We start from the raw sequence: 14,810 nt of genomic DNA, 5'->3' as shown, positions 1-14,810 counted from the left end.
TAATTGACTCTTACACCCCAAGGTTATATTATGTTAAATCAGCTGCTACCACTTCATCCTTTGAAATTCTCCACCACCATCACCACCTCAGTCACATCAGAGCAACTTGGGGTGGACAATAAATGCTAACCTTGTCAGTGATGCCCATACCGTAAGAATTAATTTTGCAACAATCAGGCTGGAACAGACCCCGCAACTGCTCACATCACCGGCAATGTAAACTGACATATTGGAATCGCCTATTAATCGCCAGAAAGAAGTAGTAAAAAAATTGTTGAAGATTTTTGTTTTCATAAAGCCTGGGATTTTAACTAATTAATCTCATCCATCATTTCCACGGCCCAATACTTGAGATAAATTCATGACAAAAGATGCAAATGGATCAAACACATTCATTTACCATGCCCTCAATCATAAAAAATTAACACATGATTTTATATAAAATTTTTATAAATGTTTATCTGTATTCACTTTTTGGCCATGATCATTTATTCTGCATTCATTTAAAATGTACCTGAACAGTCATAGCTTGGAAATCGCCAAGAAACCACTTCTCCAAAAAGGCCTGAAAACAACGACATGAAAATATGTAAAAGTGAGCATTCATTTAGATTGCTTTGTGCATGAGGCCAAGAAAAATTAAGCTAAATCTAGCATGGACAAAATGAGAGCATTGCCATTCACATTGCTACACATTCTTTTTTTATGTTGCTAACAAAAATAACCTTCATCTTTCCAATCTATCCAAACCCCTTTCCACAATGAAAATGTTCTTTACTGTACAACAGACACAGTAGAAATGGCAAATCGGTAAGTAGAAGTATGTCTTAATATAACATGAAATTAATTTCAGCTCAGATTCTCTCCACGTTACAAGATCATTTAGAGTGTCTCATAGAAACATGGGTAGGCCATTCAGACCATCAAACTTGCTGAGCAATTACAATGTCTTTCTCCACATTTATACATATACACACAGTCCAATATTTAATCAGCATTCATAGTTCATTTTTTTTATGGTAATGGACAAACCATGGAACAATGAGGGTGAATGAGATATGGGACAAACTGTAAAGATCTGGCTGAGAGACTGATGAAGCAGACTAGACTTAGAAATATACATCCACCTACCATCACAGAGTCTGTCAAATTTTCCATTACAGGAATGCAAAAGTTTCTGTCTGGGATCTTTGTATGTCTGCTCAAATTTACCTGCCAGCATAGAATTAAACATAGGTTAACATTTTTGTGATTAGTCCAGGAGTAATTTGGGTTTATTAAAAGCAATGTGCGTAGGAAGAACAATTGTCTTTGGACTTATAGTTCTAAAAACTTTACACAGTCCCTCTAAACTAAATTGTGCAGCTGTGGGTATATAAAATGGAACAAATCCAGTTGGAACCTTTTAGGCTGCTGCACAACTGCATACTCATACAGTCTATAACGTCCATTGGATACTCTAAGAAAACAGGGCTTGGGAAAGGACAATTGATCCATCAAGTACCATTCAACTTAACATACCATATACAATTTGCTCTGTTACAGTCTAAATTGAAATTATTTACTTCTGAACAATGACAAGGATGACATCTAAGTGCAAATGTTGAGGGCTGATTTGGAGAATTCAGTGTGACACCAACTCAACCATTGTGCTGGAACATTATGTGCAATGCAACGCTGATTTCCCAATCAGAGCATTATACAACACTCACATTTTCAGTTAATATTAGGAAACAGGCAGGGTTGGATTGAATAGCCATTTCTCTCCCAGTCTGGCTTTACGTTAACTTGCCATTGGTTTCATCACAGTGTAGGCCTGAACTGCTGTGTGTGTATGAGAGAGAGAGATTTGGGGTGGGGGGAATGGATGTGTGGTGCAGAGGCATCCACTACCTGCATACAAGTCCCACCTGCTTCAAAAATGTGTCACAACCTGCCTAAGCAGGTTTATTACAAATCTCGACACTCAGAATGGATGTGGAATGAGTGTACAAACTGAACTTATCCTGTCCCTGGTGGGCAGGTTAGATTAATATTGAGACCATTATGTCTGTCCAATAATTGGAAGCCTCATTACTCAGCCCTGATATGCAACAACAGTTCTGAATTCACAATGCCCTTTTATATGGAGTAAAACTTCCAAACTGTTTCACAGAGAAAATAAACAACCAAGAAATAATGCTGATTCAGAGAAAGTAGGAATGGCTGATGCTGAAGAATCTGAGATAACAAGGTGTACAGCCAGATGAACACAGCAGGCCAAGCAGCAGAGGAGCAGGAAAGCTGATGTTTCAGCTCTGGATTCTTCTTCAGAAATAGGGGAGGGCAAGGGGATTCTGAAATAAATAGAGAGGTGGGGGTGGCAGTTGGGGTGGGGGTGGGGGAGGCAGAGGTAGGCCCAGAACCTACGCTCAGTTCGTGACAAACGACTGCACCTCCAGTCGCGAACCACTTCAACTCCCCTCCCAGTCCTTCGACGACATGTCCATCCTGGGCCTCCTCCAGTGCCACAACGATGCCCCCCAATGGTTGCAGAAACCCTGTAGCCCAATGATCTCAATGTGGACTTCACAAGCTTCAAAATCTGCCCACCTCCCAAACTCATCCCAAAACCAGCCCAGCTTGTCCCTGCCTCCTTGACCTGTCTGTCTTTTCTCCCACCTATCGGCTCCTCCCACCTCACTGACCAATCCCCACCCCCACCTCCTCCTGACCAGCCTCGTCCCCGCCTCCTTGACCTGTCTGTCTTCCGTTGACTGACCAACCCCCATCCTAACTCCCCACATACATATCACCTTTACTGGCTCCATCCCCACCTCCTTGACCAGTTCCTCTCTCTCCACTTATCTGCTCTTTTATCCACCTTCCATCCACCTCCCCCTTCTCTCTATTTATTTCAGAATCCCCTTCCCCTCCTCCATTTCTGAAGAAGGGTCCAGAACAGAAACGTCAGCCTTCCTGCTCCTTTGATGCTGCTTGGCCTGCTGTGTTCACCCAGCTCTACACCCTGTTATCATAGCAAATAATGCTGGCTGGTCAAAGAAGTAGGGTTTTAGGACTTATTTGTAGGTTGTGCAGGGAAGTAACAAAGAACATTTTCTGAGCAGAGACAAGACAGCTAAAGATGGATTAAAATGGAGATAGAGTCACTTAAACTAGCACTGACCTTAGAAAGTGCTTGTAAAATTTTTAATGCATCATGTAGTCTGGTGTCATCTTTTGAAGCCTTCGCCAGAGCGAGTTGATGAAATCGATTGGATTCTTTTTGATAAACTGCCACAAGGCGCATGAAGAAATCGTCAGGCATTGTCCGCCACCAGCATTCTAGTCAAGAATGGGAACAGAAACATGCGTGCAAAATCAAACACAGTCTACCAGATGGTAAAGCATCAGAAAAGATGAACAGAATGATGAGCTCTTAAGATAGAACAGTGGATGCTATGCTTAAAACAATCGAGTCAATCCTTTGCTGATAATTTCCACAGATTAGCTGCCTTGATTTTCGCGTTATGTGGTATTTCAACTGAAGTTCTGGATGTGAGTTTGCTCACTGAGCTGGAAGGTTAGTTTTCAGACGTTTCATCACCATTCTAGGTAACATCATCAGTCAGCCTCCGACGAAGCGCTGGTGTTATGTCCCGCTTTCTATTTATCTGGTTAGGTTTCCTTGGGTTGGTGATGTCATTTCCTGTTCTTTTTCTCAGGGGATGGTAGATTGGCTCCAAATCAATGTGAACTGAAGTTCTGAACAGGAGGAGCACCAGTGCTTCTGCAACTTCTCCAATTATGAGAACCCAGAACATAATCATACTGCAAGTGGTGCAGAATAGACAGAAAGAATATTTCGTTCAGTACCTCAGGGCCCGTCAACTTTACAGTTATTGAGGTATGTTTTGAAGCATTGTCACCATAGTAATGGAGGAATTGTGGGAGAGTTTATTTTAGAATTATTTTCATCAGTGTTTAACTAATGTTTACACAATTGAGAAAAACTCACCAAGAATTTTAAAATAATCTTCTTCAAGTGAGAGAATGGATCTGTTTAAATGTTGCAGCAGCAATGCGGAGTCCCTTGGCTCTGTCAGAACCGCAATGAGTTCTGGTATTATAATGTAAACTCGCAATGTTTCCACACAAGTCGGAGATCGAGATAACGATGGGATCAGGTTATGCTGGACTGCATTCTTCACCTGTAAAATTGTGAACATCAGCAATGGGACTGTAACAACTTTATAATAAAGGAAATCCACTTTAATCAATTTAGTACATTACATTTAACTCTAAAATGTGTTTACGTCTTATTCCTGATTCATATTGCAATGCAAGATCATCCATTGCCACAGGTGAATCCTGCAGCAAAATATGAAACAGTAGTGGTCAATAGGGGATTATAATGCAGACATTTAACAGCTGACGGGAATAATCCTAATAGAGATTCCCTAAATATTAAGTAACATAGGACATAGGAACAGGAGTAGGCTATTCAGCCCCTCAAGCCTGTTCCATCATTCAATGAGATCACAATTGATATGTGGCCTAACTCTACATACCTGCCTTTGGCCCACATCTCTTAATACCTTTGTTTAACAAAAATGTATCCATCTTAGATTTAAAATTAACAACTTATCCAGCATCCACTCCCAGCTGATGAATAGAGATCCAATCATTTGCTGCCCTTTGTGTGTTAGAAGTGCTTCCTAACATTTCTCCTAAACGGTCTGGCCCTAATTCTCAGACTGGCATGAATCTATTTAATTTAAAGTGTTTCCAAAGTAACGATTCATGGAGAAACAATCTTTAAGATCATTCTCAGAAAGCTATAAAAGGAGAAACACTGAGGTACAACCAGTCGTACCAGGCATTGGTGAGACTACGTCTAGAATGGAGGAGGCAATAACCTAGTGTATTATCACTGCACTGTTAATCCAGAGACCCAGATAATGTTCTGGGGACCAGGGTTCAAATCCTGCCATGACAGATTGTGGAATTTGAATTCAATAACTATCTGGAATTAAGAATCTAATGATGACTGTGAATCCATTGTTGATTGTTGGAAAAACCCATCTGGTTCACTATTGTCCTTTAGGGAAGGAAGCTGCCATCCTTACCTGATTTGGCCTACATGTGACTCCAGGCCCACAGCAATGTAGTTGACTTAAGTCCCCTCTGGGCAATTAGGGATGGACAATGAATGCTGCTAGGTCAGTGACACGGTCTTCCCGTGAATGAATGAAAAATATGTCTAGCATTGGCTTCCTAATTTAGGAAGGGTTGTTGTACATCCATTGGAGGCAGTAATAAGCAAAGGTTTATCAGAAATGGACAGGTTGTCTTATGATGAAAGCTTGGCCAAGGTAGGCTTGTATCCTCTGGAGTTTAGAAGACAAAACGGCAACTTGTTTGAAACATATGAAAACTTAAGGGGTCTGAAAAGGGTGCATGTGGAAAGAATACTAAATCTTGTGAGAGAATCTAAACTGTTTATAAATAAGGGGATATCCACTTAAGATAGAGAGGAGGAGAATTTCTTTTCTCACAGAGGGTCACGTGTGTTGGGAATGCTAATTCTAAAAGGTAGAGTCTTTGAACATTTTTAAGGCAGAGATACAAAGATGTTTGACAAGCAAGATGGGGAGGGAAAAGTGTAGAGTGATCAGATAAGTCATGATCTTATTCAATGGCAGGGCAAGCTTGAAAGCCAAATTCTGTTCTTTGTCATACGTTTGTGCTGACACACCGCTCTCAGACCTGTGTGTTTTGGTGTCTTTACCAAAAAAACCCGTACAGCAAAATACTGTTTCATTAACCCTGAAATTGACGTGTTTTTTGACTGGGTCACACAGTGCCTGCCCTGAGTCAGAATATTCAGCCTTCAAACTCTTCTCCAGACAGTCCGTGTGAGGGATTCTGAATTCTGGGTTGCTATCCAGAGGGATTCTTACAGACCATGGCTGATTCCCTCTTGTAAATTAATGAACTGTGGCAGTCCTCTTGCTGTGTAGGTCAAAGCAGCCTTATCACTGGAATAAAAGCTGATTACAACAGCTAACATGTATGCATGCCTCTCTCACATAACAAAACCACCCAAGGCGTTTCACAGGTGTGTTGTAAGACAGGATAAGACACCAATGATGATAATAGGCTGATAACCAAAATCTTAACCAAAGGGATGGATTGCAAGGCATTTGTCAAAGGAAGAAAGAGAGAAAATGAACCACAGAGATCAGAGAGAGGTACAAGTTCATTCCAGTGCTTTAAGGTGCTAGAAGCTGAATGTATCTGTGACCGATTAGTCAGTAACATTACCTTCTGTAACAATGAGCAATTTTTTGCCAAATATTCAATGCCCCGAGACACTGCAGATAGATTGAGACCAGACATCTCTCCATTTGTTTTGAAATGACCATCCTTCCTGTTTTGAAACATATGAAAAATTATTCTTCATGCATTTTGGAAACAGTATTATATTATACTGGCTTCTTCAAAGTTACTGCAGATTGATTTGAAGTATGAGTTCTTTGTGTTGACCCAAATCTATGTAGTTGCCTGAAATAAAGAGTGGTACAATGCTCTGGAGCTCAAACATTCACTTTCACTGTCTGATAAATTGGCAAAACCTGCACAGACCTTGCATCTTTGGTTTTCATTCCATTGAAATATGCCCACGAACACTAAAGTCTAGTCCTACATCCTTCCTTCAGTCTTTATTCCTTGTGAAGTACAGGTCTTCTACTGATGATATCAGCTTTAGGTGACCACTTCCAACTCAACCACAAGTTGAAATTATATGCCCCTCCAGTGTAATAAAATGCCCCTTGGCGCTTTTTTATAAGCCAGTCATCAGATGGATATTTAATACCTAGTTAAAGAAAAAGATACTAACCCAGCTGACTTAAAGGCTGGTGGAAGAGACAGATTTTAAAAGAGTGCCTTAAAAGGAGAAATGGTTAGGAGGCAGAGAGGATAAGGGAGGAAATTACAGGGCTTACAACCTAGACAGTTGTGAGTACTGGTACCAATAATGGGGCCACAGGAATTTGGAAATGTATGAGAGGCTAATTCATATTTTCCATAAATGTGCTGAAGCTGTACAGCTGATTACATGATATTTTTGGAAAAACAGTGTCGTAAGCTTCCCTCAGAATTCAGGCATTTGCCTAGTTGCACTACAGATTACTTGCGTTAAATGACACTTACTCAGATTCTGGGAAGAGCGATGGAGTCAAAAGTACAAGTAGTTGGTGGAAAGTGTTTGATCAGAAGACTGTCAATTCCCAAATGGGAATGAATAGAAGGCAGGAAAGGGAAGTTAATAAAACTTGATAGTTTGGCTGAGAATAGAAATGCAAGGAATAATAACAGATTCAGCCCTGTAAATCTTTGAGTGGCATTTCTGTACATACATTCTCTTCCCCAGCCTTCTATCCAATTAATTGTACCAATATCTGCAAATTCCATAAATTAAATCAACTAAATAAACATCACAAAATAAGGGGGTGGGGTGTGTAAAAATCAACTAGTTGTGACTTGAACCCAGGGAATAAAGCAATAACCTCAAATACAGCCTGTTGCAAGACTCCTTGGGATATTTTGATTCCAATTGCTAGGCAACAGCATTTTTTTTACCTGACTTCCAGGAAACTTCCACTTAGGGTTTGAGAAGAAGAAAATGCCTCCGAAATTGCCCTGTAAATAAAATTCAGAGAAATTGCATTTACACAGTTGTATTTTTAAACCATTATATACTTCCATCAATATAAAGATAATTCAAATTCTCAATAAGGATACATCCTGTAGATGATTAGTTTTACAAGGCTTAAATAGAACTACTGAAGTTGAATACCTTGCTAAAATCATATTACAGGAATCTATAACCTGGATTGTATTTAGAAGCTGCACTGATTGAACAAATTCAGGCAAGATAGATTGAAAAAAATGCGTAACAGTGAAATATGCCTTCCTGATGTTTAGAAACTGAAAACTAATTGACTCCTCAATTCTTTATGGCATCCCAATGGCATTCAACACAAGTACAATACAGATCGTAAAATAAACAGTAGCCCAAACATTCCGCCAGTCCAATCTGCTGATCAATGTGCAGCAGGGGTATCACTGTGATCAGGTCCTGACTCCACCAGAGTATCTCCAACTTCAGTGGCTGCCTGCATCGATACAGAGGGCAACTCGGAAACCCATCTGGTGGTATGATATTTGGAACACTCTGCTCCAGAACGATCTGGATGTTCAGTTGCTGATATTATTTAAGGTTAAAATTAATAGATTCTTAGAATTGATGAGACATGTGCGGATGAGGTTATGAGGATAGTAGACTTGAGGTCAAATGTTAACCATGAACATGTTAAACAGTAAAGCAGGCTTTAAGGGTCATATGTCTATTTTCAATGCGCTTATTATATGTGTCCACCAGAAATTCAAACTTAAGATTCCCTTTTATATCATCAGAATTATTATAATGGAAATCAATGTATTAATGCCAGTCTTAACACCAAGAAGTAAAATCTAGGCATATTATTTTCTGGATATTTGTCCATAGGAAATTAATGAGATATTCTCAAGGAAGTAGTGTGAAGGCAACTTACTTTCTTCTTTCTTTGCACAATTGCTTTTCCAAGAAATTGTCCACTGTGATGATTCTCTTCAAAGTTATGTGTGAAAAGTGGTCCATTTTGGACAACAAATCCTAGACAGAAGAAGTAAATAGCTCTGAATATCTGTCTACCAGCAAAGAACATCAAGTTCTTTCAAGGGAAATCCTTCAAGGGATAGTGAAATTTTCTCCCATGCAGACAATGTACTCTTGATATGGCTGAGCTCGCCATATATCTTGGGATCACTTCAGACTTCTCCTGTGACAGTCAAAGGAGAGCAGCTGCAATGCCAGGCTGAACTGATGAAGGTGACCCAAAGCAAGGGACGCAGGCAAAGCAACATTGGACAGGGGAAAGAAGCTTACACTGCTGTAGCACTACTGGGTAAACTCCAGAGTAGATTTTGGTCAGGTTTGTTTCACTTCCTGGATATGAACAACTAATTTTGAGGCACCATATCCCTTATGCACCTGTATTACGGACACTGACATATTATTAGATATCACTTTGGAGGCTGCTGCTCTAAGCAGACAAGATTTTTAATAATTTTGGTTGATGGAGGAATACATAGAGACAAAACTAAAAATACCCAAGGAAGGGGAAGTGCAATGGATCTAGGTAGAGAGTGCTTCCAGAGAGTCAATATTGGCTTGTCAGGCAAAGTGGCTGCCTTATAGATTGTGAAATTCCATTCTTCCATAATTTATTCTTCCGGTATATAAAATATTCTTACCACTTCATGACTGCACACTGCAAAGCTCTGGTTTCCACCTGCAAAAATTCTTTTGATAACTGGCCTGGTTGTATGGCCTGTGAAAATGCATAAAAACTAATTAGGCGGACTTCAATGCTGCATGTATGTCATCCTATTTATTGTTGGGTAATATGCTAACTTTATATTTACATACATTTCCTACCATATTCTTACATCAAAAAATGCTGCATATTCATATTTCCAATGAAAAGTGCCTACATGATTACATGTTTATTCCTGCAGATATTGCAGCACTATCACTGGAGGCAGGGTGTAAGTAATGTGACGTGTTTACATAGGACATTATAAATATATACACAAGAATTTATAATGTGAATACGAAGAAAAATAAAGGGATCAAATGTGCAATGTTAAAATGAGGATTGCATGCATTCTCCCCAGCTTCTAACTCTACCTCACCTGAAATTTACATTTAATTTTAATTTCCCATGCTTTACGGCATTTCTATTCCATTCCATTCCATGAGCGGTCTATGCTGAAGCCTTTGGTGCATTGGAATTCTGATGTTTCCCCCAAGTTGTTCATCTTGGCAGCTTTATCAGTGATGGATGGCCTTTGCCTTCCACACTTGTGGCAAAGCAGTGAAGGGGATCCAAAATCTACCTCAGCTGAACGGGAATCAAACCCACACTGTTGGCATTATTCTGAACCATACATTTCCCATTTACCCAACTGAGCTAACTAGCTCCCTAATTGCTGGTGTGGTTGACAAATTTCACTTGCATTATACATAAAATCAAACTGCAAAATATCACATCAAACAATCGATTTTACATGGTATTCCTTTTCAAAGTTTTCCCATGGGTTGCACAAATGCATAAACTTCAAACTCTTACTATTTCCAGTTGTGTGTTTGCCAGATGTGCCCATTATGTTGACGGGAAGGGGCAGTAACTGATCTCTGGTTTCTCCATTTCCCAACTGTCCTTTCTCCCCACGACCAAAAGAATAGATCCTGCCAGATGATGGAACGAAGGCCAGTGTGTGGTAACTGTTTTAAAGTAAGAATACACATTTATAACTATTCAAGACTCTGCCCAATTTTGTGCTGCTGATCAGCTCTAAACACCACTCTCCCTTCATGTTTTCAGTATTGAACTCTGGATCAGTGTCATAAAGTCCTATAGCATGGCAACAGACCCTTTGGTCCAATTAGTCCCAAAATAAACTAGTCCCACCTGCTTGTGTTTGGGCCCTATCTCTCTAAACACTTACTGCTCATGTACTTATCCGAATATCTTTTAAATGCTGTAATTGTACGTGCATTCACTACTTCCTCTGGCAATTCATTCCACACACTAAACACTCCATGCAAAGTTGCCCGTCATGTCCTTTTAAAATCTCTCTTCTCTCACCTTAAAAATACACATTCTAGTTTTAACTCCTGCACCTTTGGGAAAAGATATTTGCCATTCACCTTATCTATGCCCCTCATGATTTTATAAATTTCTATAAGGTCAACCCCCCCAACCAATTATGCTCCAGTGAAAAAAGTCCCAGCCTATTTTGATAACAAACCCTCCATTCCTGGCAATATTCAGGTAAATCATTTTTGTATCCTCTCCAGTTTAATAATATCCTTCCTACAACAGGACGAGCAGATCTGCACACAGTACTCCAGAAGAGGCCAAGCTCAACATGACGTCCCAACTCCTATGCTCAAAGGTCTGAGCAATGAAAGGAAGTGTGCTAAATACATTCTTAACCACCTTGTCTCTCTGTGATGCAAATTTCAAAGAATTATGTACACACACCCGTAGGTCTCTCTGCCCTAAAATACTACCCAGTGTCCTACCATTAACTGTATAAGTCCTGCCCTTGATGGTTTTACCAAAATGCAATACCTCGCATTTATCCAAATTAAACTCCATTAGCCACTCCTCAGCCCTATGACCCAATTGATCAAGATCTCTTTGTAACCTTAAATAATCCTCTTCACTGTCCACTATATCACCAATTTCGGTGTCATCCACAAACTTAATAACCATGCCTCCTATATTCTCAACCAACAGGAGGAATTTTTACCCTCCTAGATCAGTGGGAAAGACATGATTGAAACAGGGCATCTCCATTTCCTACGAGGGTCCTGCTAATTCCTCATTTTGATGCTGCCCTCTGACAGGACTGTGAAAAATAAACTAAAGTTGCGATCTAATGGTATACTTGAGACACTTATGGCACGTTAATCTGATTTCCAGCAGTGAGTTCATCTCTTAAAGTTGTCAGGAAGCCAGCAAGGCTTCCTGGGATACACAAAAAGCATGGGGTAGTGAGGTAGTGTAGCTCTTCCCAACCTGAGAACTGAAGTCTGGGCTCTGTTGCCCCATGCTTCCACCCACCATTGCAAGCCACATGATCTTTGCAACATCTCACACCACCCATCTCCCACAGTTATCTTATTCCTGGAAGCTATTTCATTGTGCCAGCCCTAATGACCACTCACCACACCTTCTTCTCACATTGACCAAGCCATTATTTATTTTTAAACGAAGTGTACTTTCTAAAAAAAAAAGATCTCAATCCTAGGCTTTTATAGATAATAAAATAATTAACCAGATAGACTCACACTGCAAATGTCTATTGATGTTTAATAACAAAAGAGATGATTAATTTAAATGCTTCTGGTTTGCATGTAAGGAACAGTGGAAGAGATATAGCTGGATTTAATTTTCTTGATGCCTTACAAGCTTACCTTCCACATGCTATTTGAGAAACTTTCTTTCCAAACAGGTAACTGAGAAGATGAGGTTTGGTCTCATCCTGTACAAAGTTGTGTCCCAGCTGCCCATAACTCCCAGCTCCAAAGGTGAAAACAAGTCCATCCTAGGGAAAAAGATAATAGTGCAAGGGAAAGTTACTCCTCATCACAAGGGAAAAAAATAAAGACCTTAATCATGAAGTGCCAGGTCCCTTTTATTGTTGGTAATTGGTACATATTATGGTAATTGTCCTTAGTCATATTTCTACATCAGAGAGAGTGAGAATCAGTTATTTACAGCTTGAGAGTAACCACTCCACAAGGATGGAAGCATGGCCTCTATAAACTATGACAGCCAACACAGGAATTGAAACTATACTATTGGCTCAACCAGGTTCTGGTCATTTAGCTCACTGAGGTAACCAACCCAGCAGCATGTTGACAGAGTCTATAACAGAATCTCTTGTTACCTTAACTGCTTTTATTAGTTATAATTTGCTACATTCCAAATTCTGATTCATTCTAGACTACAATGAGTACATTAATTAATAGTGCAGGAAAAAGTGTACTCCAAAACTATTAATGATCCCACTGAATGTAGTTATTACTTAGACACGGCACATTTTTTGTCCCACTGCAGACTGACATTACCTGTTTGTGCTAACCCATGCGTAAAAATACACTCCACCTATTATGCTCTTCCCTAGATCAGGAAGCAAGAATCGCACAGGAGATTCTTGAGCCATTTACGAAGAAGCAGTCACTTCTTTCCCTGTTGTGATCAGAGATAATGGGAACTGCAGATGCTGGAGAATCCAAGATAACAAAGTGTGAAGCTGGATGAACACAGCAGGCCAAGCAGCATCTCAGGAGCACAAAAGCTGATGTTTCGAGAGGTCTCTGATGAAGGGTCTAGGCCCGAAACTTCAGCTTTTGTGGTCCTGAGATGCTGCTTGGCCTGCTGTGTTCATCCAGCTTCACACTTTGTTACCTCTTTGCCTATCGCAATTTTTATCACCAGACTGCATATTTTCAGGTGAACTGCAATCAAGACTAAAACAAAATGTGTAATTATAATTAGGGCTATTGCCACACCCCAAAAAGGAACTAAAGATGAGATTTTAATTTCAATTCTTTTCCTGAACAAACCTTTGTCAGGACAGCAGTGTGCTCTTCTCCACAAGAGATATAGATGATCCTCTTACCCTCCAATAGCTTCACATGTTTGGGTTCATACCTATCTGTAAGGAAGATTGGAAAGACAAGTGACTCACATTTCTCTTACATTTTCCAAAGTAATAATACCTTCTCAGTTAATTTGATTATGAAGGTTCTGAGTCAGAATAAAATGATTCTGACTGTTCAATTGAATGTGGTGTTGTTGCAAACTCCTATCCTGAATTTCTGCAGACAGTCTGTTTCTCTTATGGAATAATGTGAGAGAATAATATTTATTCCATTGTTAAGAGTCTAATTTAGTCATGACTTAAAAAATGCTGAAGCTCAATGGTTAGTGCACATAAAACTGATTGTAACTGGGAGAATGAAAATGGGAAGACAATGGAGCTCCAATTTTTAAAAAAATCAATCAATGTACAAACCAAAGGGTCTGAAGGGCCCAGCAAGAAAATGAAAGATAGTCTAAATTTGTGTGGCCTTATTTGGAGCAAATTTAAATGACCATTCAAGATGAGAATAATCAGAGAAATTGAAATGATAATGCACATGGAGGTCAGCAGCATACATGCAAATGTGATGGATATGTTAAGCCAACCAATCACCCAGTCTACATTTGGCTTTCTCAATATTGAATTGTGAATGTAGTAAGCAAGATTAATGTTTCCAATTATTTCCAATCTTTTCCAAGTTACTTAACACTGATCAGACATTTGTAAGGAGATCTGCAATCTGGGGAATGAAACCTTGTGGAGCTACATCTGATGATGGTATATATTATACATCAGTTACAGATCAAGCTGAATGCACAGTAGTTACCCAATATGTAAATAATACTGAACCTGAAGGATACACAGTGGTGAGGGGTGATATTTCAACACATTCAACCACTCAGTTGTCACTTTAGGCAGATGTGAAATTGGAACTGTCGCCTAACAGAAACTTGAGTCTAGTTTCTAATTGGTAGTCCACTCACTGTTGAGAAGGATTGAAAGTTGTCTGAATGAGATTGGAGCAGTTGTAATTTCTCTGGACTCCTATTCTGTAAAAAAAAACCTCTGTCTTAAAGGTGCCAATGTTCCCAGAAACAACATTTCTTCTTGTTCATTTAACTTGTCCAACCAAAATGATCTGTGGATTTTTCTGACAACAGCTGGCAAATACACAACCAGGAGAGTTAATTTACTTTCACTTTTTCCATCAACTCTCAAAAATCATCAAAGTATCGTTACCACAATACGAACAGCTCCAGTAAAACATTTCATCTCTTTCTCATCTCCAGCATTCAGCCAATCTGAGTAATATCTGAAAGAAATGTGTTTTCTGATGTGCACTTGCATTGGAAGGTACAAATATTCATACTCAAGGCTCTGCTCTTTGCAGTCAGAAAGAACATCAACAAACAATGTGCCTGTTTCAACTCAATAAACTAGGTGATGGCCATTTACTGATTAATTTTTAAGGGCAATTCTTCTGACAAATCAGAGCCTGATTAAATTTAAACAAGCCTGGCAGTTAACTGTCAATTATAATTAATTGATGCATTCTCCAA

General features: G+C 39.5%; 1 protein-coding gene across 2 annotated transcripts in view; it reads right to left on the bottom strand.

Annotated features, from left to right (window-relative positions):
• Positions 1-14,810, bottom strand: part of LOC125454090 (probable E3 ubiquitin-protein ligase HERC3) — a 49,892-nt gene that overhangs the window by 23,388 nt on the left and 11,694 nt on the right. For both annotated transcript variants that reach the window (XM_059651051.1, XM_048534418.2), the window contains exons 5-15: positions 13,232-13,323; positions 12,077-12,207; positions 10,221-10,375; positions 9,343-9,419; positions 8,601-8,701; positions 7,627-7,686; positions 6,307-6,412; positions 3,998-4,190; positions 3,167-3,324; positions 1,132-1,212; positions 515-565 (exon numbers count right to left, since the gene is read on the bottom strand). In XM_059651051.1, the coding sequence (XP_059507034.1) occupies positions 515-565; positions 1,132-1,212; positions 3,167-3,324; positions 3,998-4,190; positions 6,307-6,412; positions 7,627-7,686; positions 8,601-8,701; positions 9,343-9,419; positions 10,221-10,375; positions 12,077-12,207; positions 13,232-13,323 (1,205 nt within the window). The remainder of the gene's footprint in view (positions 1-514; positions 566-1,131; positions 1,213-3,166; positions 3,325-3,997; positions 4,191-6,306; positions 6,413-7,626; positions 7,687-8,600; positions 8,702-9,342; positions 9,420-10,220; positions 10,376-12,076; positions 12,208-13,231; positions 13,324-14,810) is intronic.

Source organism: Stegostoma tigrinum, chromosome 1, assembly GCF_030684315.1.
Source record: "Stegostoma tigrinum isolate sSteTig4 chromosome 1, sSteTig4.hap1, whole genome shotgun sequence".
Lineage (NCBI taxonomy): Eukaryota > Metazoa > Chordata > Chondrichthyes > Orectolobiformes > Stegostomatidae > Stegostoma > Stegostoma tigrinum.
Note: the sequence above shows the minus strand (reverse complement) of the source record. Positions and strands in the feature narration are given on the sequence as shown.